The sequence below is a fragment of the Chrysemys picta genome, chromosome 13 (assembly GCF_011386835.1).
Source record: "Chrysemys picta bellii isolate R12L10 chromosome 13, ASM1138683v2, whole genome shotgun sequence".
Taxonomy (NCBI): Eukaryota; Metazoa; Chordata; order Testudines; family Emydidae; genus Chrysemys; species Chrysemys picta.
The window spans coordinates 53,723,504-53,751,094 of record NC_088803.1 but is presented as its reverse complement, the minus strand read 5'-3'; the positions used below and the strand labels follow the sequence as shown (position 1 = coordinate 53,751,094).

Below are 27,591 nucleotides of genomic sequence, written 5' to 3'. Positions count from 1 at the left end.
TACCTCCAGAGCATGGTGCACGGCTCGTCGATAGGAGACCAGCTTATTAAACGTAGAGTGGTTGAAATGCTGCCTAAAAGCCATCAGGCCCACCAGCTTGTCTGCTGAAACCTAGTAAGAGAATGATCCATCCTTAATAACAGATATTATTATTAATAAAATACAAATAATAATAAGTACCAGGCACTTATCTAGCTCCTTCCATGTAAGGACCTCAAAGAACTTTATAAACATTAAGTCTTGCAACATCCCCATGAAACTGAGTTGCATTATCTCCCCCCACCCACAAGGAAAATAAGAGACTCGCTCAAGGCTAAACAGCGAATTAATGGCAGAGCCAGGAATAGAGCACAGGTGTTTTGGTCCAGTCCCTGGCCTTAGGAAGACTAGAACACATCTATATTTACAATACTTAGTCCTGCAGAGAAGAAGGAACCTGTAACGAACAGAAAGGCAATTAGCAGCGTTTGCAAAGGGTGCTTGAATAGCCAGGCACGGAGTCAACTTGTTTACTCCCAAAACATCCGGTCACACAAGGTGCCTACGTGACACGGTTTGTTTCCCCCAAGAAAGCTCTGCTCAGATCCAGCTCCCAGTGATCTCACCCACCACGCACTGTCCCTGGGGAGTGGGAGGCAGGGCCCACATTGCTCTCCAGTGACACCAGCATGCACAGAATTGTTAATGGGCATCTGGAGGGAGACTCGTTCAGCCTCTCTCCGCTGGAAGGGGGGTCTGTGCGATGGGGAGCGTGGGAGAGTGTAAAGAACATAGGAATAAATGTCTGACGCTTGTGGCGCCAAGGTGCTCTCAGAGGATCTCACCAGGCCAAAAGGAGCCTGAAGCCCATGTTTTCAACCAGCCTCCATAGCATCACCCACAACATTCACGGGGGCATCCACTGTGCCCGTGCAGAATGGGCGACTTCCCATGCGAATGGCCATCTGCACATTCCCCTGCCCATTCTGCATGGGTTGGAGGTGAGAGAGCTGCCCCTGTGCATTTTCAGGTGTGGCCAAGGAGGACCAGCCCCTGTGGCAGAGTGTTTTTCATAGACCCATTTATTATCTGAATAACCTGAGAAATTTGACCCTAAAATCTAGTCCCTCATTCACAAGCTGTCCCTCCCGTTGTAGGCTTGCTCCGGTCACTACCGGCGCTGCTGCTGCAGATGGGATTATTTCCTCTTTTTGTTCATTATCAGACTCTTTGTTTTTGAAAACGAAACCATGCTAAGAAATCCAATCCAGGCTTTGCAAACAGGGGCAAGGCAACAAGATCTGGGAGGGGATCACAACAACGAGACTTGGGCACCCTCTACTGGCCATCTGGCTGCCTCGGCAGCAGCACAGGAGAAAGTCGCACAGGACACAGCAACCCGAGTTTCAAAGCAATCTGCAAGACAAGAGCACCCAGCCGGACCTCGACTGCTAGAGGGGGCGGTGAGCATCCGGAGCCCCTGTGCTTTCAACGTACCTCGGAGAACTTCCCGTCCCCAAACCACTGCACCCAGCGCATTCCGGAGATTGCCTGACGTTTGGACGTGACTCTGTAGGAGACGATGATTGCCGGCCACCAGGAGAAGCCCTTGATCTTCCCCCACACGAGCTCCCCAATTCCAAAATCTTTCCCATCCTGAAAAAGACCAGGGCAATGCTAATCAGCAGCAGAAAACACCAGCCACACGTTGCACGAGGAGCCCACAGAAAAGCCAATAACAAGCGCCCTCAAGTGATCGTGAAATTGCCCACGAAGCATTCGGTTTGCACCTCTCTCACCTTTACACGAGTCACGTGAGTCCAGCTGCTCACGTGTGCAAGCATTTACAGGACTGGGCCCTGAAAGCTGGCTCCTACTCCCTCCCAGATGAATGACAAAGCTGCCCTTGACGTCAGTGAGACCAGGTTCAGGCCCTAAGTCACCAGGGAACAGGGAATTTTGGTTCCAAGCAACTGTCTGTAGAAAGTATTGTAAGATTTTCAGAAGAATGAGAGAAAGCTTTTTCTGTTGGCAACTTCCCACCCAGCTAGGCCTCCTGGGCACTAACATACAGTGCATGCCTACTCCTGCACTCGCCCAACCAGCATGCCCCCTCCTGCTTGTGTCCTGGTTTGCACTATGCAAAAAAAACCACCTCAGAGCAGCCTTTTCTCTGCATTCAAACAAGCTAGTCTCAGGAGCGCCTGGTTTCTCTGATGCAGACACATACGGGTTTACCACCTTCACACTGTTGGCCACATCCTCAGCTGGTGGAAATTGGCGAGGTGAGTGAGCTCCACCCAGTTCACCAGCAGAAGCCTTTTTCCACCCCCAGATTCCCTCAGAGGTATGAATTATGCCGTATTATTTGGCATGCAGCAATTCTCCAAAAAGGGCTACATTTTCGGAGTTCAATGTATCTGCCCTAGTCATCCACATCATATATAAATTGAAAGCTTATTTTATGTACGTTTAGGTGAGATATAATATGGACCTCTCGAGTGGTGCCGTAAGCTTGTAGGCAAGGTGAAACACTGGTATCCAAAATGGGGCAGTGACATTTTTTACATAGTTCCAGGAACACGGCAACATGAGGATGATGACAGCTTTTACTGTTTATGTTAATTTCAGCACCTTAGTGTGGTGTTTCATGGCCAAAGCTACCAAACAACAATATAGTAAAAGATTTGTATTGGTTTTGCATGGGCAAGTTTTTTTCCCCCCTCAGAAATGATGCTGATTAGCATGTGGCAAAAATGGCAAATATCAACATTTTGCAATATACTCACATGAACTGTTTTCACATTACGTATTCTTAGTTTGCCAAAGTATTTCACAAGTGATTAGAATAGGTTTTTTTATATTTTCAAATGAAATTTGCTGACCAGATCAGTCTCACCCTGCAGGTTGTGCACCAGTAGCAGTAGATTGCATCCCCATAGTTTGTACTGCACAGTGGGTAGATGCGGATGTATGTGAATTCCTGATGTAATGTTTCTCCATTTGTGAGCTTTTGTACATACGTCACACCTCGTCTGTACTGGCCTAGGAAATTTCTAGAAACTCGCTTTTTAATTCAGTGGCACTTACGCACAGGTCAGCGTTCGAGATGACAAGCCACAGTTTCATACTGGGCTTCAAAGTGTTCGCTAAACAAAAATGGCAATTTGGATACTAACCTATAGATCTAATTTAGTGCAAGTCAGTGTACTTGAACAAAATGAAAAATGGTGGTGGGAATGCTCACAATATACACTGGGAATTTTACCTTTGTGGGGAGTTGCAGTATATGAAGATATGGAGGATACAAGCCCCTCAACGCTTACATCAAAGAGAAAAAAACTCAACACATTTTTCAAAGTTTGCGGGATTTGTCAAGAAAATCAAAAGAAAGCAAAAAACTGTCCAAAGCCACCAGTGCTGGGTAGAATTCGGCGATGGTGGCAGCAGAAGGCAGGAGAGGGGAGTTGTATCGGCGGCTACTGGGTGAGTTTTCTAGTTTAGGTGATGTGCCACCGATGCTCTATCACAAGTGTTGCTTTCAGAAGTACACAAGCAAGTCAAATATGACGTATGTCAGAGTTGTGTTGAACTCAGGGAAGAAAACAGACTCTGAATCGGATCAGAGAGCATCATGTTCACCTGCTTCTATAGCCGCCAGAGCAAGCACATCCTCCAGCGATTGGTCCTGCTGCCGTGCTTGCTTGAGAAAACATACACAAGACAGACAAGACACTCCATAAAACAGAAACATTTGAGAGAGGCAGCAGTTCAAGTGGAGATGACGACATGTTGCGCAGAATATCTGTGGAAGGCTGAACTGCTAAGGATGCCGTTTATCACTTGCCCCGCTCAATACCATCTAGTAACACGACAACAATACAGCCACCTTACAACACTGCACTGTATCACCTAGTTGGAGACAATACAAAGTCTCCTGTCCAAGCTGCTACAAAGATATAAAGCCCTGCTTCCCTCGGATGTAGAAACAGCAAGCTATTCCAGTAGCAACTTACAGGCAAGATTAGAAAAACACTGGGGTGCTGTAATTTCATTCCATGCACAGCATGGACAAGGTAAGTCTACCATTGTTCTGTGCAGCGCAAGAACATTAGCGGATGCTGCCCAAGCTGCTAGTCATCTGAAGCAAGATATTAAGTCGCCCAAATGTTTTGTGGATGTTCTTCCAGCGAGTGAGCCTGATGAACTGCTTTCAAATGATCAAGCGGTTCCTTAGAATGCCACTTCAACCCTTCCGTCTGAAAAAGCCACAATGAAAGCCTCAGAATATTAGCCAGAGCCAGGTGATTGTAGAGGCCAGGTACTTTTGTGCCCCAACTGGTGCATGAGTTTGGTCTTTCTTTGCTAGATAAGCAGGCCTACAACTCAGCCAGTAATGGGTACCATCCTTCTGAAGACACACACAGAAAGTGCCTTAAAGATTGTGCATTCTGCAAGCCAAAGTTTTCACACCACTGCACATAAGCCTTGCTGCACAGCTACCCCGTGAGTTTGGGTCTCACAGACTGCACCTTCAGAGACTCTGCATCAATTATGACAAGCGGAGGCACTGCATCACTAGTGCTGCAAAAACAGAAGTAGAAAGACTCCAGGGAAGTGTATTCATTCCAAATGGAATTGTACCACTTCATGCTGGTGGAAAACTCATCTGTGAAGGAGATGAGAATATAGACATCGACACAGAGACAGCTGATGGTGTGACAGAGTGCTGGAAACCAATGGCTGGGCCAGCACTCTGATCACTTAAACCCCCATTAATTGGGGAGAAAGGCAGGCAGGCTTGTGGAATCAGAACCAAGAAGGTTCTCTGGATGGAGAGATCTCGTCTCCTCGGTAGAGGGCTAATGAGAAACAAATATGTGGTTTGTGGATTAATAAGGTGGTGGGAAGAGCAATGTAAAGAAACTACATAGTGGTGTTTAATGACTGAAGGTCTCCAAATAGCCTGTGAAGACAGACAGAGGAGAAGACAGGAGTGAGGCCTCGCCCGGTGATAGGTGAAAATAACATCGTCCATTCAAAGGCTAGAGCAGGATTTCAAGAAACAGTCTGCAGATAGTCCTGAATTGTTGAGCTTCAATCTAACCATCAACAGGACAAGTCACCGGCCAAGCTCCCCACCATGTGAGGACAGTTTTGAAGAGCATGTCAAAAGACCAGCTTGGCAAACAAAGCTTTGGCTGTCCTCGCACACAGGTAAACCAGATACTGGATCACCATTACAAAAAGGATGGAAAAACATGGATGATGAATTACTTCCTGTATTCTTCAAGGACCCATTGGCATCTGAGCATCTACAAGCCTTCATTTGTGCCTGTACCAATAGGGGTAACTGCACAATCAACTGTGTCTGCAGTCAGACCAATCTTCCCTGTCCAGAACTGGGTACATGCCCAGGCAACGAAGACTGTAGTAGCCACACGCTCTGATCATCACGATAATGTTGTTGATGAGAAATGTCACCAGCGCGAAGGATACCTGTACACGTTTTTATTAGATTCTGTTTTACCCTTTAGATCGTTGTTGTGATGCCTTGAGGTCACAACCAAATGCAATTTGACATCTTGAAATAATGCTGAGTCCTTAAAGTAACAGAAGTGAATGCAAATATTGCAAAGTGGTCACTTTAACATGTGGATGGGGTCCTTGGTTATGGTTTCTACGGTAGCAGCATCACCCGACAGCACCACATTACGCAAGTAGACATAATAAGCTTTCCAATGAGGTGCACGTACAAAGAGATGATACATTAAAGCAACCAGACAGGGAGTATCTGCCATTGCCGATATTCTTGCCTGGAAGGTCTTGGCCCCAGCGCTTCAGCACCTCGCTGGCTGCGAAGCTCAGAAGCGCCGCCTGCTGCGGAGCAGAGACTTCATGCCCCCTCTGCACATTCAGGAGTCAGGGGCGGCTCCAACAGAGGGGGGCTTTGATCAGCCACATCTAGGGAGCTCTACTGTGCCCTAGCCACAACTGCACCCCTCTCTCAACACACTTTCTCCTGCCCCCCACATGTCCAGGGGAGAGTGGGGCAGGAAAGGACTCTGCTACGCCAGCCCTGCAGGGAAGCCCTGGCACTGGGGTTGTTCCATGGGTGCCAGTTAAACTGGCTTTGCATCCCCTTAAAGGGACACATCGGAGCTGGCATCTCAGCCATTGACGGCCCTGCAGTTGATCAGACACATTTCTAAATCACACCTGCCTCTGCTGGTCTGAGCGCCGGCTCGCTGCCTAGCTGCCCTGTTATTCTAGTTCTTTTTCATTGCATGTGAGGAAAGTGTAAAAGACGGATTTCTATGGCACCCTTCGTCAGCTTTTCCACATGCGTTTGGCTGTGGGGTGTAGCGTGAAAGCACAGTCGTCCCCCCCGAGCATTACACAAGTTACCAGCAGATCAGAGTTGACTGAGGTAAGCTCCATGACATTGAGCACGTTAGGGGTGATAGTTACCTGGCTCGGATTTCTTTCCAGTTGCTATTGGTTGTTACACACTGTTCTTTGCATGCCAGTGGTTCAGCCCCCGCTGGACTGTCTGGACTGTCACAATTTGTGGTGTCGCTTCCATGGAGCTGGAATTTGGAATCCGTGAACCCAATTCACACTTGCGGGACAGCGCGACTTTGGGGTATACGTGCCTCTGAGAGCCTAATCCTGCGAGGTGCATGCTTAGCCCTTACTGCAGACAACAAGGGGCCCTGCATCCTACATGCATGGACTGGCTCTGAGAAAAGAGCCAGTGAGCAAGCTCCATCCCTCCCTCTCAGCTCCGTGTCAGGAAAGGCCCATAATTACTGGCTAGTTATTAGGCAGTACAGTCCACCGTCCACTGCATCGCTCGCCTCGGCCAGGACGCAGGGCGTGTCACGGGGGGACACCACACAGCACAGTCTCTTAGTCAGTCAGGGCGCTAGAGGGAACCACCAGATCTGCCCCTATCCAGTAGCGCACAAAAGAATCCCTTTCCTACCCTTTACAGCGAGTCCAGTCTTCTCGAACACAGGAGGCACTACAGGGAGGGAGAGTGATTCCTGGCCAACAGGCCCTCCCGCCCCATTCCTCACCGTGGGCAAGAGAAAGGAAAAGGTCTGAGGGGAAAAAAGGAGAAGAAACTAAGGGGAAGGACAACCAAGAATAACGCTGACGGGGGCCCCAAATCCTGGTCCTGCACGGAAGACAAAGCAAACAAGCCAAATCCAAACTAACGCCCATTCCTTCAATAATCATCATCACATGTGCAAATCCTCAGGCTAAGCTTTGGTGTGCATTAGATGCCTAATTATGTAGCAAAATGCAATTGCACAATTCCAGCGAGCCTCTGACCGTGCCCTGGCACTGGGACGCTGTCACAGAGTCACCGGGCGATGCTTTGGAACTACTCCATATGAAACCAGTCAGGACTCTGGGGGAGCCTCCTCTGTGAGCAGCTTACACAGCTTCGACCTCCCTGGGTCTGACCTCAGAGCATTCAGCATCCCCTTCTCACACCGTGCGCTTCCCACAGCAAGCCGCCTGCGTAGGGCTCCTGGGGAAACCAGAGGGCCCTGCCCACAACTCCGCAGTCAGACGTGACTCTCAGCCAGCCAGTAAAAAGAAGGTTTATTATTCGACAGGAACACGGCATAGGACAGAACTTGTTAGCACAGAAATCAGTGACTTTCAGCCAAGTCCATCTTGCGGAGTCCTGGGCCTGAAGCCCAGGACTCCAGCTCTTCCAGTCCCCAAAAGCAGACTGCCAGTTTCCAGCGACCCAACCTCCATTGCTCCTCCTTGTCTCCCTTCCCAGGCAAAAAGTCACCTGGTCGTCACCTGGTTGCATCCTCCTCCTGGGTCTCAGGTTACGGGCCACAACCTCCGTGCAGGCAGCTGGAGCAGCCTCACCTGCCCCAGAGGTCTCAGCCAAAGTCACACACCCCTCTTCCCCCCACCGAGGTATTGATGCAGCACACAGGGAAACTGAGGCACACACCGTATTCATGCAAAACAGTAAGACTCATGTAGGCTCACATACAACATAAGGGAAAATCCCCACTTGGTCACAGACGCCCTCACCCAAGGGAACAACCAATTCGTCCTCTTTGGCACCTCCTGCTGGAAACATCAGTGTGTGCAACAGCACGCTCTGCCCGGGGCACAGCTCTCAGCCTGGCCCACGGCACACCGGGGACTCTTTCGGAACATCTAATCCTCCGCACCACCCCTGCCCTCCGGGCTTCCGCTGGGGGAGAGCAGCTGTACTGCGCAGCACGGGCTCCACAGAACGGGGAACCAGAGCATCCCCTGGGCATCCCGGCTCGGTTCCCTCCCTGGCCAGCGCCGCACACAGGGCTGACTCATCCCACCAAGCACCTAAACAGAGCCCTGTGTCTCCTGCCCGCCTGGCTGCAAGAGGAAGCTTGAGCAGTGACATGTGCAAGGGCAGAGGAGTCAAAGGCAAACAGCGGGCAGAGGGGTTGCCATGAAACTCCAAATCGCGTGCCGGGTGAGTGTGAGACTGCAAAACCCAGGAGACGCCTGCCCCATCCGGTAAATCTGTCCTAGCTCTGGGTACTGTCTTGCTGTCCCGAGATCTCAGTGAGGACGCGATACTGTTCCTGGGTGCAGAGACAATGATTTGCCTGGAACAGCCACAGCTCAGGGATCACTGGGCTCCCCTACCTGGTATTCCACCACTTCCCCCGCAACTCTGCTCTCCTGCTCCCCAGCGACGAGCTCGGGGGATCCGTTCTGGTCCTCCTGGGTGCTGCTGGCAGACGTGGTGCTGCTGCTCTGGGAGGAATCCTTGGAATCCTCCTCAGTGAGGTCAATCATGGCAACCTGGACAGACATAGCTGTCCTCCTCTTGGAGCACTGGGGAGAAGGAATAGGGCATGAGTAGCCAGCAGAGGGAGGCAGGGAGGGAAACAGAGGGGCGAGGAGGAGAGAGAGAACAAAAGCCTAAAGGGCCAGGAAGGCAGCACAGACCCATCCTGCATCACATCGTCCCTGCAAACTGCATCCCCTAAACCACCCTAAAATACCACGTTTCCAGGCTGAGAATCAGAGAGCCAGACTCAGAGCCCTGGACAGGCGCAAGGAGAAAGCTCTGCTCTTGAAGCCACACTACATACCATGTGGGCTTCAGTTCTGTCCTTGCCAATTCAAGCTCTCCCTGTATGTGGTCCCCTGCCCCACGCAGAGCCCTACCCGAACGGGAGCCAGGGACTCCTTGTCACTCTCCAGGTCATTCTCTTCTTTAAGTCCTGCCTGGAATATCCTGCGAGCTGGAGGCTTCTGCCTCAGACTGCTCTCCCAGCCGGCAGCACCGCGCGTTCGCACCTGGAACCCAGAGAGAACAGGCCTTGGTTACACCCTTCATGCTCTTTTCCCAGCCTAGAGTCAACACAGAGAATACATTTAATCTGCACCGATGCTTTCCCACAATGCACGGCAAGGGCCATGCTGTGATCACGGGCCAGTTTCATTCTACCTGTAGGGCCCACAGCAATCGGAGATTGAATTGTAGGGACAGCAGCACAGGCTACGCAAGGTGTATGGTCCAGTGGGCAGGGCATTAGCTTGCAGGCAGGAGACCTAGGTTCTCGTCCTAGCTCTAGCACAAACTTGCTGGGTGAATCCCGGCATCTCTCTGGGCCTGTTTTACCTCAACAAGGCCAGACACTACCGCTCACTGCGGGACTGTGCAGTGCAAAATGGGGCCCCGATCTGGACTAGAGCCAGCAGGTGCTACAATAACAATGTGTATTGTCATGTGGTATTTCAGCATCTCATTGCACGGGCCTGGTGCCTCTAAACTACTTGATATCCTGCCCACGAGAAACCCAATATTCTGTCCTTGGGGCAGTTACCCTCCCCCATGAGAGCCCAGCCCAGATCCTAGAAGGGATCCGTATTTAGAGGGACAACTTTTGTTTTCGGTCACTGTGTTTCACTGACTGTGTCTCCTCCTAAAACCACCACTTCTTGGCAGAGAGGTAACTAAAAACATGTTTAAAAGGCAACAAAAAGGACCTGAGATTTGGCAGCTATTCTGAATCCTATGGACTCTGGAGCACAGCATCTGCAGCTGGGCTGTACTTGGGGGAGAAGGGTCTCTCTCTGCAGTCCCTTCCTAGGGCCCCAGCCCTCATGTGCGCGCGCGCACACACACACACAGACACATTCTGCAGAGGCTCCCTCCCATGGCAGCTTTTCCCCTGTGGTTTGTTGATCTCATGTTCAATGAAACATTCTAAAGCAGGCGGGTTTCCTGCATCTGGGGTAACAGAATTTTAAAATAAAACCAGTCTTCAAAGCGGCCTAGGGGTGAACAGGCCCTTCAAGCCAACAGAATTTTAACCCCTGGGTTTATTTTAGGGCTTCTGCTGTTGGAAGGTCTGTACTCACAGGCAGATCTCTAGCTTTGGGGTTTCAAAGTCAACACAATAAAGTTACATTGGAGGCCAGAAAGGCCTCTGAATTCATCATTTTACACATAGAAGTGAAAGGCAAAAGTAACGAGCCCCAGTTGCAGCAAGGTCCCAGCTCGTGTCTGGGGCAGGCAAAGGTTTGCGAGCTGGTTCCAGTTCCTTCTTTCCGGTCTTCTACTCTCAGCAAGGCTTTGACCTTCTCTATAGCACCTTCCACACAAGGGTCTCAAAACAGGTGACAAGCATCAGAGAAAGAGCCCTCCCAGCTCCCGTGCAAGGCAGGTACTTCCCCCACATTTTAAAGACAGGAAATCTAAGGCGGAGAGAGGGGAAGGGACTTGCTCAAGGTCTCACCATCCATGGCGGAGCTGGGATTAGAGCTCCGATCTCACGCTTGGATCACAAGACCATGCACCCTTGTAAAGGAATGTAAGGCTTGCCTCTCCTATACCACACTCAAATCCCCCAGGCGCTCTGCGGGGCGAGAGGGGAGGGAATTAGTGACTGTCTGTCTCCTTGTTGACACGCTCTTTGTTCTGTAAACAGGAGATTAGGTTATAGCTGTAACCTATAGCTATAACTGAACGCTGTTTGGCTTTTGGGTTTTCTTTTTGATTAAACTGCCCCTTGGAATTTCTCTGGCTCGAGAAAGAAACTAGAGCAGTTTGGCTCCCACTCTGCCGACCGAGAGTACAAGGGCCAGACTGGATCAAATGCATGGTCCATATCGACTATACCTAGGAAGCTACCAGTCTTGTCACTGGTCAAGAGCAGTTTGGCTCCCACTCTGCCGACAGAGAGTACAAGGGCCAATTCCCACAGCACTTCCTCAGGCCACGGGAGTAAAGAACAAATGAGGAGCACAGAATTTGGCCCACAGTTATTAGCAGCACTTCACAAATGAGCTGTGCGCCTGTTTAACCAAATGGGCTATTAAACTACCATGCAGACTCGTGCCGTGTTTCTCAAATGCGGCCACCAGCAATTTTTTTGCCGCCAAAAAGCCTCCAAAGGCTGGGCGGAGATTGGGGGAAAGGGGCAAAGCAGCACGCGGCTGTTACTCCTGAATAGCTGTTACCAAGGGCAGCGAGATGCACTGCCTTGGTGCTTGCCCTGGGGCCACCACCGGGAACGACGCCCGGCACCGTGCAGCCGCCTCGGGGGCGCCAGGCAGAGCCTCTGGAGATATGGGGCTGGTGCCCTGGGTGCCAGAGGCAGCTCTTGTCAATGGAGGAGGCTGCAGCATTCGGTTGCCAGGGCACTCCCCGGGCAGCTCTCCCACTCCCGCCTGGCTGGGGCACGGGGAGCCAGGGACTTCACAAGCAGCCGGTGAAGTCCCCAACCCACCTTCCCTGGGGCGTCTCTCGCTGCCGGGTCGCAGGAGGCAGGGGACCGGCAGACGGGTTTGTCAGAGCGACAACAAGCAAGACAAAATTTGCTGTGACAATTCACAGGCTACTATACAATAGAGACCAGAGCACGATGTTCTGTGGGAGGAAACAACTGACCTCCGGAGCCTTGCTGAGCTTCATGGGCCAAGATAGGTCTTCCTTGGAGACGTCTTCCTTGCCGATCTTCTTGCTCCTAGTGGACACTATTCGTAGGTCCACAGCATCTACGGGAAACAGTTCAAAGCAATACTGCCCTCAGTCAGTTGTTCTGGAATAGGACCCGCTTACTTCAGCACGGCGTTTGATATAAATCAGCAAGTCCTGACCTCACCCACATCCTACCCTAGGGAAGAAATCTGGCCCAACTCTGAAGATTTTGACAGTCTCAGACCTCGCTTCGGCAGGATTGCGAACCCCAAGCATTCAAACATTGTAAGTCAGCTGCCAACAAATCGTGAAATTGCCTTAAAAATGATAAATGTAGGCCTCTAGGGTGTAATAATGGTAACAGCCACCTCAAAGATAGAGCTTTTCAGCAGCAGATCTCAAAGCACTTTACAAAAGACATCAGTATCATTCTCCCCATTTTATACACGAGGCACAGAAGGGGACTCCCCCAAGGTCATCGGCAAAGCCAGGAATGGAACCCTGGTCTCTGGAGTCCCAATTCAGTGCTCAACCCCCTAAGCCGCACTGCTACCTCCTCTTTGTATTTTCAAGTCTTTCTCCATAGCTACACAGGCTAGAAATGTACTCCTTTCTCTTTTTAATTAAAGCTGGCAGTCTGACCTAATCACACGACTCCAGGAGCTGGGGCACTGGGGAAATCTAGTCACTATCATGAGACTCTTGATAGAATCGCAAGAATTGGCAACACTCTTTTTGTGCATATTTATTCGTCCTCTGTGTTGCGTGCCTGGCTCAGGGTGGCACAGTCAAATGACTCAGAGAGGCAGAGCAGAGCTTGTCACATGTTTCAGGATGGCAAAGCCTGTCACATAGCTCCGGGCAGTTTGCAATAGGAGCATGTGTTGCCATTATTAGTTATGATGTCTCTGCAACGTACTCTACGGCTCGGAAGATGCCAGTGGTTTATTATTAACTTGTGCAGCATCAGTGACATACATCTAGCGCACCCAATACCAGCACGCAAATCTGCCCTATCGCTCATTGCCTACCGGGGACCCAGTCCTGCTCCCTCTCAGGTCAATGGCAAAACTGCCTTTGTCTTCAAGGAGACCAGGATCCAGCCTTACATAGATGAGAGCTTTCGGAGTAGCAGCCGTGTTAGTCTGTATCCGCAAAAACAACGAGGAGTCCTTGTGGCACCTTAGAGACTAACACATTTATTTGAGCATAAGCTTTCGTGGGCTAGAACCCACTTATCGGATGCATGCAGTGGAAAATACAGTAGGAAGATTATATATTATATATATATATATATATACATACACACACACACACACAGAGGACATGAAACAATGGGGTTACCATACACACTATAACGAGAGTTACCAGCAGGAGGGGGGAAAAAACTTTTTGTAGTGGTAATCAAAATGGCCCATTTCCAGCAGTTGACAAGAAGGTATGAGGAACTGGACGGGATTGGGGGCAGGGAGGGGGAAGGAAATAAACATGGGGAAATAGTTTTACTTTGTGTAATGACCCATCCACTCCCAGTCTTTATTCAAGCCTAATTTAATGGTGTCCAGTTTGCAAATGAATTCCAATTCAGCAGTCTCTCGATGGAGTCTGTTTTTGAAGTTTTTTTGTTGTAATATTGTGACTTTTAGGTCTGTAATTGAGTGACCAGGAAGATTGAAGTGTTCTCCAACTGGTTTTGAATGTTATCATTCTTGACGTCTGATTTGTGTCCATTAATTATTTTGCGTAGAGGCTGCCCGGTTTGGCCAATGTACGTGGCAGAGGGGCATTAGGGACACATGATGGCATATATCACATTGGTAGATGTGCAGGTGAACGAGCCTCTGATAGTGTGGCTGATGTGATTAGGTCCTATGATGGTGTCCCTTGAATAAATATGTGGACAGAGTTGGCAACGGGCTTTGTTGCAGGGATAGGTTCCTGGGTTAGTGTTTTTGCTGTGTGGTTGCTGGTGAGTATTTGCTTCAGGTTGGGGGACTGTCTGTAAGCGAGGACTGGCCTGTCTCCCAAGATCTGGGAGAGTGAGGGATCGTCCTTCCGGATAGGTTGTAGATCCTTGATGATGTGCTGGAGAGGTTTTAGTTGGGGGCTGAAGGCTAGTGGCGTTCCGTTACTTTCTTTGTTGGGCCTGTCCTGTAGTAGGTGACTTCTGGGAACTCTGTTGGCTCTGTCAATCTGTTTCTTCACTTCAGCAGGTGGGTATTGTAGTTGTAAGAACACTTGATAGAGATCCTGTAGGTGTTTGTCTCTGTCTGAGGGGTTGGAGCAAGTGCGGTTGTATCTTAGAGCTTGGCTGTAGACAATGGATCGAGTGGTGTGGTCTGGATGAAAGCTGGAGGCATGTAGGTAACTATAGTGGTCAGTAGGTTTCCGGTATAGGATGGTGTTTATGTGACCATCACTTATTAGCACTGTAGTGTCCAGGAAGTGGATTTCTTGTGTGGACTGGTCCAGGCTGAGGTTGATGGTGGGGTGGAAATTGTTGAAATCATGATGGAATTCCTCAAGGGCTTCTTTTCCATGGGTCCAGATGATGAAGATGTCATCAATGTAGCGCAAGTAGAGTAGGGGCGTTAGAACAATGATTTGGATACTTTAAGCTGCACACAGGCTTCTGAGTGATCAGTTGCTAACCAGCTCCGAGAGGGGGACAGGACCGATTTCATGTGTGAAAATACCTGCTGGATCCAAATGCTGCAAGCATTGCAAACGCAATTTTCTTCAAACAGTTAAATTTCACTGGCAGGGACGTCCAGCAGGTCAGAACAGAGGCCCCACGATCTCTTTCGGTAGCTTCAAGTGTGCTCCGCAGATCCACAAACTTTGATGTCCACAATTCTGAGCTTTTTTAACTGAATGAGTTGCATTTCGAAATCTTCAACACCCATCCACTGAAATACAGACAAATCCAAGTCGCTTTCGTTGAACTTTTCAGGTTTAATTAGAAAAGAAAGCAATGGACAAATTGCTGGAAATCTTGAAATCTGTCAGAAAATTCTGATTCCAGTTCTTGCCTGTACTTTCCAATCCCATCGACATTGACAGTGCAACGTGTCGATAGCTCTTTTATGAGTGGGAAGTAGCAGAAAGTAGAAGTTTGAATATTCCTGGAAAAAACTGCTAGTTTCACAACAAATGCTCTGCAGGCTTCATAAAGATCCAGAACTGTTTGCCCTGCACCCTGGAGAGAGAGGTTGAGTTTGTTTAGGTGAGCGGTGATATCAGTTAGAAACATGAGCTTACACAGCCATTTGTCATCATCCAGTTCGGGATAGTTTTGTTCTTTTTCCAACAAAAAGATCTTGATTGCATCAACACAGTTTACAAAGCGCACCAAAACCTTGCCACGGCTTCGCCTCCGAATGTTGCTGTGAAGTGGGATGTTGTTATAAGCACTGTCCATCTCTTCTAGCAGTGCTTGAAATTGTGAGTCAAAGCAGCTCGAGCAACAAGGAAATTCACAATTTGCACCACTGTATTCATCACATTATTTAAGCTCTGAATTCGAATTTTTAACACACAGGTTTTCTTGATGGATGATACAGTGAAATTTGACTGTCAGACGGCTAATTTGATCTTCAAGTAACTTTACAAATCCCTTCTGTTTTCCGACCATGGCAGGAGCACCATCTGTTGTCACACAAAATATTTTACTGATGTCAACTCTTCGTTCTTCAAAATGGTTTACAAAACTTTCCAGTATATCTTCCCACTTTGTTGTGCCATGCAACAAAGTTTTAGGCAACAAAGTTCCTCTTGGATTTCATCAGAAGCACAATATCTTGCAACTGCCGCCAAACGTGGAACGTCGTTTATATCCACGCGCTCATCAACTGCAACACTAAACACTGCTGGGTCTTTCAATGCAGTCGTCTGCTTTTCCTTAATGTTTTCTGCCATTTCACTGATGCGTCTCTGAACTGTCCTGGCAGAGACGGGCAGTTCTTTTATTCTAGATGTGATTGTCTCTTTATTTGGCAAATCATTGAACAAAATCTCTGAACTGCTGAGAAAAATGTCTTTTATATATTCCCCATCTGTAAACGGCTTTCCATTTTTTTGCAATGCACTGTGCAATCTTGTAACTTCCTTCTGTAGCTTGATTTTTTACTTACACTTAAGCTTTTAAAAACACTGCTTTGGCTCTCATATCCTGCTACTGACTTTTTTGTGCGATTCAATCTTGTCAAGAAAGGTTTTCTCGTACTTCGTTTCAAAAGGTCGAACACTTGATGTGCGACACACAACACTTTCATAACAGAAAGCACAAATAGCACGCTCCTTCTTGTCAAGAAATCCAAATGCGTCTGTCCAAGCAGGCTGAAACGATCGGACGTCTAGCTTCGCTTTCTTAGGAGCTGCCATTTTGTCAAATGTTCCCTTCAACTCTCAGTGGGAAAAAAAATGGCGATAGAAGGCAGGCACAAGGTCAAACGCAGCATGGTTGATATAAGCAATTTTAAGACGGGGGTGCTGAGCCGTACCCCCTCTTGCCTCGTATGCAACCCGCACTGTCCCAGGCTGGGGACAGTGGGCCACAGCGGGGAGACTGCAGAGCACTGATCCAAGGCCAGGAGCAGAACCCGGGGTGGCCTGCTGGGACTCCAGGCTGAGCAAGGCTGGAGATCCAGACCCCAGCTGGCAGGAGGTCAGCGGCTGGAACCCCAGATCGGCAGCTGAGGTGAGTGGAGCTGGCGGCTGGTAGGGCTGAGCAGGGCCGGAGGCCTGGACGCTGTGTGGCAGGGGGCCTGTGCTGGAACTCCAACCGGAAGCAAGGTGAGTGGGGCTGCAGCGGGGACCCCAGCTGACCTCTGGGGTTCTGGCCGCTGGCTCCTGCCAGCCGGGGTCTCAGCCCACTGCCAGCCTGGGGTTCCTTCACCCAGGCCGGCAGTGGGCGCTGAGTGGGACCGGTGGCGGGACCCTGGCTGGCAGGAGCTGGCGGCCGAAACCCCAGAGCGGCAGCGGGCTGAGCCGCTCAGCCCACCGCCGCGTGCCATCAAAAATCGGCTCGCATGCCACCTTTGGCACACGTGCCGCAGGTTGCCGACCCCTGGTGTATGGTAACACCCATTATTTCATGTTCTCTGTACATATATATCTTCCTACTGTATTTTCCACTGCATGCATCCGCTAAGTGGGTTTTAGCCCATGAAAGCTTATGCTCAAATAAATTTGTTAGTCTCTAAGGTGCCACAAGTACTCCTGTTCTTTTTATAGATGAGAGCCACATTAGAGAAGCCCAATCTATACAAGCACCCAATGCAATGATCTTCACTGCACCCAGCACCACCTCCAAGAAGTCAGCTGTGGAAATCCAGAGCCCAGCCCATGCTGCGAGTGCAGTAAGAGGAGACTGACCTTGTGTATTGGGCCTCCCATTTGCTTCCAGAGCTGGGGGAGAAGCTTCATCTTCAGCAGGGTCACTGCAGCCTCCGTTGACAAAGACCAGCTCTGCCCTGCAGTCTGTCTCCCCATCGCCATGGCACTTGTCTCTTTTCATGCTAGCCTGCGGAAATGATTTGAGGTACAACAGGAGAGAAATTTAGCCACCCACTAAATACAGCCAAGTAGAGTCTGAGAAAGACAAACTGGGCTGCGTAACCTTCTAAATGCAGCCACAACTGAACATCCGCTTAGCGGCTTTCTTAAGGCCTGGTCCAATGCCCATGGACATTAATGGAAAGATCCCACCGACTCGAATGAATGCTGCCTCAGTCCCTTTCTGTAGCCCGTCCTGCTGAGATTCACACGCGGCTCTGATTCTCCGAAGCGTCGTTGCTCTCTACACCACTCTGGACGGGGCCTGGTGATGATCCGAACAGCACTTCGAGGCACTAGTCCGGAAGTCAGGCCAGTTTCACACAGGTGCAACGCCAGTGGAGCGACTCCCAATTTATACTGGTGTACATGAGAGGAAAATTCCTGATCTAACAGACTGGACATCCTTAATCTAGAGCGGAGTTCCTTGTTCTGGATTTCAAGCTGCTGTCCCCAATCACGTTGGAGGAATGAGATGTTTCCAAAAAGCCTACGCTACCAGGGAAAACCAAGTCCCCATATTGCCACTAGACTGGTTATTTTCCTTTGAAAAATGCACAGAGGGGATTTTTCCTGTAGCCCAGGGCAATAGAATGAGCTGGGGCAGCAATATTAAAATGCACCAGCCAGACAGCCAGTAGGGGCAAAGTCCTGCAGTCCACACTCAGCTGCAATTCCCACTGAATTCCAAGGGGGCTTGGCTGCAACAGAGACCGAGCGAGAGCTGCAGAATCTGGCCCAGGAGATGTGGTTTATTCTAGTTTAAAAAAAAAAAAAAATGCAACAACTGATTTCCAATGCAAGGAGTTTGTCAGGGAAGTCCAGACAACACGTACACAATAGGACACTTTCTGCACAACCCTCCCCCCACCCCCATACACACACACTTTAGAAAATAAATAAATAAATACACCAGGTTGGCAGCTCAGGTCCCCACAAGGGGGGCCCGGCTCCAGCTACTTTGGGAGGGCAGCTGCTGCAACTGCAAAACCTGACATCAACACAAGGTCAGTTACAAACATTCATATTTATTGGCATTTACACTAATATCAATAGCTTAAACAACTCTCTTTATGCACTGGCAAGCAGTTGTAGTGTCTGGTTAAACAGATTTCAGAGTAGCAGCCGTGTTAGTCTGTATCCGCAAAAAGAACAGGAGGACTTGTGGCACCTTAGAGACTAACAAATTTATTAGAGCATAAGCTTTCGTGGGCCACTGCCCACTTCTTCGGATGCATATAGAATGGAACATATATTGAGGGGATATATATATACACACATACAGAGAGCATGAACAGGTGGGAGTTGTCTTGCCAACTCTGAGAGGCCAATTAAGTAAGAGAAAAAATTTTTCACTTCAAACAAAAATTTTTTCTCTTACTTAATTGGCCTCTCAGAGTTGGCAAGACAACTCCCACCTGTTCATGCTCTCTGTATGTGTGTATATATATCTCCTCATTATATGTTCCACTCTATATGCATCCGAAGAAGTGGGCAGTGGCCCACGAAAGCTTATGCGCTAATAAATTTGTTAGTCTCTACGGTGCCACAAGTACTCCTGTTCTTTTTGTGGTTAAACAGATGTAAATCTCCCCCTAAAATGCTGCCCAGCCCTTCTCAGCAGGGCCAACCGAACCAAAGCCATTGTGAGATTCTTATCCAAGCTCCTTTGGAGACAGAATGAACCACAAAGTCGGAAATACAGAACCTCACAGGGCAGGGGCATTTTTAAACCCTCCCATGTTTAAAATGTTTCTGATTCTCATCAAACCACCCACGCACCTCCTCTCCCTGAGGTGAGATGCAGCAGGCAACATGGCAGAAAGAGCAGGGTCTTTTTTTGCAGAAGGTGGTTAAAAATCCAGCTTATTATGGGCTGCTTCAAACTGACTAGGGGGCAGCCACTGCCACCCCACACAATATGTCTGTTGAAAAACAGGGGGCCAAATTCTGCTCTCAGTCACATCGGTGTGGACCTGGATTAATGCTGATGTAGTCCACAAAATACACTTCCAGCCCTACCCTGACATTGCCTCAGGCTTCTGCCTCTTCCAATCCAGTCACGCCATCTTCCAACTCTATCCCCTACTGTTTGGCCTAACCAAGGCTAGTGCCATTCTCGTACATTGTTTTTACAGTTGTCCACACGGGACAGAGAAAGATGTGACCAGAGAAGCTAGGCAGGGAGGCAGTGGAAGTGTTGTCTCTCCCAGTGCTGACATTCAAGGACCCCCTTGCACTCCCTTCTCCCTCAGCACACTAGTCTTGCGAGTTCCACTTTCCAGAGGAGATTCAGGAGCCAGGGACAAAGTCCGCTCCTTGTGACCCTGGTGCTAGCACACTCAAGTTGCAGAGAGCACAAAGGGGGGGGGGACTAAGAGCATGCGTCCCTCCCATGAACCTGGGGGGCAAAGGGTCGCAAGCTACTTGGAAGCAGGGACTCAGCAGCCATGCTGGTTTAATTATGCAGAATGGCTTCAACTGAAGTAGGGGCATAATCTTGGTAGAATCAGAGAAATTATTAATTTAAAATGTTTTCTCTTCAGCCAAACCACATGAACCATTTAACCAAGTCCAGAGCCATTGGCCCACCCAATGAATTGTTTCTAGGGGGATAAAACCATTTCAGAACTGGCAGTAAGATGGATTCACCTCTGCAATGCTACTGCTCGGTTGTGAGGACTGGCCGAGGGAGGGCCCAATTCTGCTCCGATTGAAGTCAATGGCAACTGCCCTTCACTGCAGTGGAAGTAGGATCTGACCCATTCTGGATGAACGCAGCACATCAGCTCTAGGGTGAGACATGTGTCCTGAGGGTCTTATGAGAATTTCCTCCTCCTTGGTCTAACTTCCCCTCATCCAGCTGGACTCAGCACCAGCTTCCCCTTTTCCTAATCAGCGAAGATTCACTGAGAACGACACAGCTACTGTGGATCTAAAGGACATGAGGTGCAGGTTTGGGCCTGATCCTGCTCCCATACATGAAATAACTATTAGGTTACTGGGCCCAGCTCTACAATATTCGTAATTATCAAGAGCTCCCAGCCCTTCTCCCATTGAATCCAATCCGAGCTGTGCCCTTCCAAAGTGCTTTGCAGATTTCAGTAACTAACAACAACAAATGGATCAAATAGAAAAAGGACTGAAAACATCTTCATTACAGACATAGCCAGTGAATTCGCTGCGATTGCAGCCCCATCACTGAAGGCCCAATTGGACCTGTCACCCATTTAGAGATCATCAAACTTTTATAACTTTAGATAAGTTGGTGGTTTAAGTACAGTCACCCGCAAAATTAATTCTCCACACCCCACCAGAAATGTAATGATGAACAGGGTCTCAAAGCCCTGTACAGGGTGCAGGCAACAGTGTTATCACTAAAGTGATTTTTCAAATCGCAATTGTTTCTAAAAGTCTTCATTTTTTGCCTAAAACCAGAACCCTCCATTTCCCGACAGCTCCCCACTAGGGGTCATGCTCTTTCCCTGGAGCACGGACATGGATGGGAACAACGAGTTCTGCGGAGGGCCCCAATCTCTGCTTGGGGCCTGATCCCATGCCACTGATGCAGAAGCAGGAGAATGGCTGCCTAGAGCGTTCTCCTGCCAGCACAGCAACACACCAGTGCACAAAATGGGGTCTGCTCTGCTTAATACTCAGCATACCATGCATTGTGTCAGCCAGAATTTCATCATTGTCGCAAACATACATCCTTAATGTCACCCTGGGGCCTCCTTAGCTGTGGGTTGTCAGCTGGGATGCACAGCCTTCAGCCAAAGAACAAAGACAGGGCGGGTTGGGTTTTTTTCCTCCTCTCTCTCTCTCTCTCTCATTCAGAGAAGGGTTTTTTTCCCCCCTTCTCTCCCCTCTCTCCTAAACCTGTCCAGCAGTTCCCATGCAAGGAGGGGCACCTCACCTGAGCCCATGTGTCTCTTGCCCTCCCAGATGTGTCCTTCCTTGGTCCCGTTTTAGGAACAGTGTCAGAAGCACTCCGGACCAAAGGGCTGCAGTCCTGCAGCTTCCCCTGGACCAAGGAAGGAAGCCATCTCGCTGCTGTGTAGCGGGAGCCACGACACAGCATGAATGTTGTCCACAACTTTTCCCAGTGTAAACCCATGTTTTTCCTGGGACATTTATAATTCAGCACGAAGTACCTGCTGTTCCCACTGGCTCAGAACCTGAGGCCCATATTCACCCAAACTTCCATTGACGTCACTGGTATCTTACCTGACTCAGGACCTAGTGAAACCTTCCCTAGGAGCAGAGAGGTGCTGGTACCCATGGACCAGGTCACTGATGTCCTCTCCAGGTAGTTCAGCATCCAGGATCAGAGCCTGGGTGGGAGAATTCTATCTTTTCTTTCTCTCTCTCTCTCTCTCTCTCTCAATTTGGACCCGGATGCCTCTGTGATCTGCGTGTTATAGGCAGTACAGAAACAATGGAGGTTTCTGCTTTCAGCTCTTCTTTCACCTCATCTGACAAGCAAAAAGGAGCTGTCTGCACTGAACTTTTAGAGAAGACGTTTTGGCCTTAAGTCCGTTATGCTCTCGACACAGGTTGTTAGTCAGGTGTCCATCCCACACCTCCCGAAAGCAAAAAATCCCCACAAAGTGCACATTCAGATCCTTTCCCCAGAGCACAACAACAGTCTCTAGGCACAGGGACAGAAGAAAGAGAGAGTCTCAAGCTAAGTAAACCCCTACAGCTGTTTGTAGAAATCCCACTGATCCAGCACATCTGCTCTCAGACCAAATGAACAATTACTGGGAGCTGCCCAGACTCGCTGGACTCCCCTCAGCTACTCAGAGACCTGAAAGGCCTGCTGACTACTGCAGCTAGCAGCTCAGGGGGGGCAGCATTTCCTCCCCAGAGATGCCTCACACGGAAGCTGGGAGTAACAGATGCACACACCTCACAAACAAAGGCAGCAAAGGTCACAGTTTCTCTCTCTAGGGACTCCACTGTCCCTCAACAGATTTCAGGTTACTACTGAATATTAGGAGTTTATTACTAGAGACAGGCCAGACCCTGAACCCTGGATCCAAACATCTTGAAACCCACCCCTACATCCACATCAAATGCTGCAAATTACCTCTGTCTTTATAATAGGGCTACACCACAATCCTGGCTTTGAAGAGCCCTGAATTCAGGGATGTCCAAAAACTGCATCTGCGTTCTGCTGCCTGATCACAGCTGGTTAGTACACAAACGTTCGAAGTCTGCAGTGAGCAATAAGGGCTTATTCCTGCTTCCACTCCAGCCCCCACTGCTACGGAGGACTTCTCTAACAAAGCTGCGTTCTTACCTTCCTAGCATGCATGAGCTATCCCCAGGGAGAACACAGGGACGACCAGGCACTTACTTGAGTTTAACCACAACACCGAAGCTCAACCCCAGGCAGATACATAGGGCTGGCCCCGGTGAGTGTACAACTAAACAAAGCGCCTTGTCTCTGCTGTGTTTTCACTCCGGCTAGCTCCTGTGTGACAGCTACCCCAAGGTACAAAAAACAAACAAGCTTTTTCAGCGGTGAAGGCAGGCCCTGAGCATTACAATGCAGCCATCTACAGCCACAGCCCAAATCATTACAGAGCTGAATCCCGTAATCCTTATTCAGACACAGGTATGTTCTGGGCTGAGGCTATACAATGCCTTACTATCTTGAAGAGGGCCGTGGTTTCTTGTGAGCATCTCAGCCACGCTCCACCAGCAACACAGCTCTCGAAGGGGTCTAACACACCAAGGCTACTTCGGCCCACGTGACTTTCAGACAGGCCTCTCCTTCGCGTTGAACCCCAGAGCTAAGCAGTTCTGATGTTTCACTGGGGCTCTTTTAGAATGTCATTGAAAAGAACTGTGTGTTGTTTGAAAGTAAACATTCTCCTACAGAGCTGGTATCCCATACACCACAACTGCACCAGAAAGTGAAACGGGCCAGAACGCACCACCTGGGCTTCAGAGCTGAATTTTCAAAAGACAGCCTGTATGCTGGGCCTGCAAAAGATAGCCATCTGGTCCATACCTGTATATTTCCATGGATCTACAGCAGCCCATCTCCTTATCCTCACAGGTGTGGTCCATTAACACACCACCCCAGTGCCCTGCTCCCTGCACTTAGCTCCCACTGAACACAAAGCTCCAGGGAATACAGGAGACAGATTTTTTTTCAGGGGCCAGCCCCAGACTGCAAACAAACTCTCCCAGGAGTGAAGAACCAACCCAAACCTCCCCACCTTCTGCTCCAAATGCAAGGCACATTTCTTCCACCTGCCTTCTCTAGTGTACATAGACAGCAATGTGTGTATATATAGATTATATATAAAAATTAAAAACATCCAAAACTAAACACCCCACTGCACACACTTCTTCCCCTGGGAAGAGGAGGCGAGAACATGTGATAGTTAGTCACAGTTGCTTAATGAACGACTGGGAAGACGCTCATGCACTATGGTGATGAGCACAATGTAAGAACCCATATAGAACAGAATAGAATGGTTCCAGGTCTTGGTCCTGATATTCAAAGCCCTCCAAGAGACTGGGCCCAGCTACTCCCGGGATGCTTCTGCATCTGGAACCACGACCTCTCCCTCAAAAGTTACATCTCACTGAGACAATGAAACTGTCGAGATCAGATCCAGATCCCAGCTTTGCAGCCCAGGCCATTTCAGGTTTGCCATGCTGGGTAACGATCATGCTGTACTATCCATTGCTCACAGAGCACCACAGATGCACCCCTGCCCTGAAGAGCTGACCACCTACATTCAGGACAAGGAAAGCAGAGCCCAGCCTTGCCTTCTAAACCCTGACGCGCTTCCCCCAGAAACACTATTTCCAGGCCTTTCCGCCCTTCAGAACCAGCTTGTCCCTCTAGGCCCCCTGTCAGTCACTGCTGACCACTGCAGTTTCAATGACCTGGCTCACACCCTCCCAGTCCTCATTGAAAATGCAGTTGGGCTAGTTTCAGTTTTAATTCCAGAGGAAACAGAGTTAACCTCATCAGGTACATTTCCTCTGTAGGTGCAGAGATTGCAATGGAAACAGTCTGACTTTGCCTGTAGAGGCCTCGGTGTGCCGGTCAAAAGGCCACAGGGAAGCGTTTTACATGATGGCTGGGATGTCAGCCATGACCCAAAATCCATTTGAATGACAAAAAAAAAAAAAAAAAAGGAATAGCTGATACCAATGGCTGATCCACCACTCTGGGCCATCTCCTCCCAAATGGCCTTTCATTCTCCCTAAAATAGAGCATTTCCCTCTAATCCTGAAAAGTAAAGAGGTACTTGGGATGTGCAGTTTAATAAGAAAAGGAACTTCTTGACTTGCAGATGTGCTCGTTAAAAAGGCCAGTCCCTTCCCTGCCCCACCCACCTCCTGTTTCTACACCCTGCCCTTGCTACCAGTTTCCCCCTTCCTTCCCCCTCCCCTCCCCCCCAGTCACAGGCTTGGAGACTTCCCCAATTTTACCACTGTCTTTGGTTTGGTTTTGGTTTTTTATTATTTCATCCTCTCCCCCCCCCCACTCCCACCCCCGCCCCAGTGTTCACCTCAACCTGCTATCACATTTTAAAACCACAGCTGCCTTGTCCACACTAGAATTTCACTAATGCGTTTAGTAACCATGTGTTAGCTAAAAAGTGGTGAAAAAATACCTTGTTGCCTAGGGAAAACAAGGCCTAGGCATTCGCTCTGAAGCAGCAACACACATGGCCAGTCACTATTCTACTGTATTCTATTCTAGATAGGTTCTTATCCTATGCTCATTACCCCAGTATCTGAACATCTTCCCGTAATGCATTAAGCAACTGTGACTAAACCTATCACATATTATTTGGTCTCTCTGACTTTTCTAACCAGGGCAAATCCCCAATGCAGAGAAGAGATTCATTACTCCCAGGTCTGAGCTGAAGCACAAAGTGGCAGGGAGTTGCACTGGCTCCGTAGAAAAAAGTTTGTCAGTTTCCACAGCTGTCAGATGGTCACCTTTCACCAGCGCTAAACACATACAAAGAGAAATAAAGCAACAAAGAGTCACTCTTTCCATCCTTCCCTTCCACGCCTGTCCCCCACTCCATTCAGACTTCAATGCTAGAACAACAACCACAGCAATAAACAAGCCAGTCATTTAGGAAGAAATGGAGTAACTGGGTGTACCTGCAGAGAAGTAAATAAGTGCATCCCCTACAGTTGGGCCCCGGGGAACCCTAGCTTCTTTCCGGTCTCCTACTATCTGTGTTTCCATGGATCATTTTCTCTAATACACATTTACCAACCACAGAGATCCTAACTTTCAGCTCTTCCCTATGGGTATCCATCCAGCTGCCTTTCCCATCCACCTGGGACTGGTACAAGTTCCAGAGCTGCTTCAGAATTTATTTGTTTCTCAGACACCACCCAGCCCCTTCCCCATGATATCACCAAAGGAGTTTCTTCCCATTGGCCTTTGGGAGGATGAGGCAGAATAAACTGCAGTTTCTTTAACTGTGTCACTACCTGAAGGCTCTGTGTCTGGAACCTGCAGTGCAATGTCTCAGCACTGAAGAATTCCCTCTCCCCTTCTTTCCCCAGGCCAGGGGTAACCTGATGACCTAGTAACCAGCTGAGATATTTCCAGACAACCTGTCAAAAAACTAGGAATGTATCCAAAGGTACTTGAGCGTGCAAACGTCATAACTCAGGTCCCAGTGGGGAACCATTACAGCTGTTAAAAGCAACAGAGGGTCCTGTGGCACCTTTAAGACTATACTTCTGTTAGTCTTAAAGGTGCCACAGGACCCTCTGTTGCTTTTTACAGATTCAGACTAACACGGCTACCCCTCTGATACATGACAGCTGTTATTATTTATGCATGTGTATTACAGTAGCACCTATGGGTCCAAACTGAGATCAGGGCCCTATTGCGCAGGGTGCTGTACACACTCGTGGAGACAGTTCCCTGCCCTACAGAGGCTACAATCTACACAGACAAGACAAACAAAGGAAGGATTGCTATCCCCATTTTACAGCTAGGAAATTGAGGTCCAGAGAGATTAAGTGATTTACCCCAGGTGCCATTCTGTCTCCCCGGAACCAGAACCAGCCCACAAGCAGCCAGAGAATTCCCCGGCCACGGGCACTGCATTGTGCCATCATAGGCAGCCCTACACCCCCCCCCCATGCACACTCCAGCTGTTGGAGGCAGGAAGTCTAGGGCAGAGACTTGAACGCAGAGCTCCTATTGATGTACCCCCAGGACCATCCTTCATCTCCGTGTAAAAACTCTTCCCAGAAATAAGTATGAACTTCCAAGACAGGACAATAAATACACTGAAAGGCAGTCCAGCTGTCTGACCCATTCCTAAAGCCTACAGCTAAAAGAACCCCAACATTCTACATTTGTGGCACACAATTCTGCACACATCGTCATTTGCATATGCAACCATCTGAAAAGGAGGCCAAACTGAGGTTCTTTTAAAAATATGGCCCTTTATGCCTAAATTCAGGGAACGCTTAATATAATGTTGCCTACAGGTTAGAGCACCACACTGGGTTCTATCTCTGTCTGTGCCACTGATTCATTGGGTTTCCTTAGGCAAGTCATTTAATCTCCCTGAGCCAAATTCATTGTGTTCCAGCTAATCCCCATCCCTCTGCCAATGTCCCACCCAGAACATGAGGGAAAATCCCAACTAAAAGTCTGGCTGAAACAAACAGTACTAATGTATGGGAGAGGGAGGGTTCCCAACACTAACCAGTGACCTAAATAATGATTAAATTTACCTACTGTGCGCTCATGGGCTTTCTAAACCCACAGCTGTGGATGTATGAAAATTCTCACGATAATCCCCCAAGGCAGGTATGTCCCTCTTTGACATGTTACTCATGCACCACTTGAAGCTCTTTTTGGAGCAGTTACATTCTTATTCATAGATTCCAAGGCCAGAAGGGACCATTGTGATCACCCAGTGAGTCTGACCTCCTGGGCAACACAGGCCAGGAACTTCCCCAAAATCATTCCCACAGCAGAGCTTTTAGATCTCGATTTTAAAAGGGTCAGGGATGGAGCATCCACCAGGATTATTATTAGTGAACATAAATAAATCCTCTGCTGAGAC

General features: G+C 49.0%; 1 protein-coding gene across 6 annotated transcripts in view; it reads right to left on the bottom strand.

Moving 5' to 3' along the window:
• Positions 1-27,591, bottom strand: part of DNMT3B (DNA methyltransferase 3 beta) — an 88,022-nt gene that overhangs the window by 22,977 nt on the left and 37,454 nt on the right. For 4 of the 6 annotated variants that reach the window (XM_065566346.1, XM_065566347.1, XM_042842583.2 and 1 more), the window contains exons 2-7: positions 17,321-17,468; positions 11,915-12,021; positions 9,184-9,315; positions 8,656-8,847; positions 1,477-1,635; positions 4-111 (exon numbers count right to left, since the gene is read on the bottom strand). In XM_065566346.1, coding sequence (XP_065422418.1) covers positions 4-111; positions 1,477-1,635; positions 8,656-8,847; positions 9,184-9,315; positions 11,915-12,021; positions 17,321-17,468 — 846 coding nt within the window. Of the gene's footprint in view, positions 1-3; positions 112-1,476; positions 1,636-8,655; positions 8,848-9,183; positions 9,316-11,914; positions 12,022-17,320; positions 17,469-20,152; positions 20,694-21,727; positions 24,504-27,591 lie in introns of those variants that run through there. The other 2 variants (XM_042842585.2, XM_005304870.5) reach the window with 2 other exon arrangements.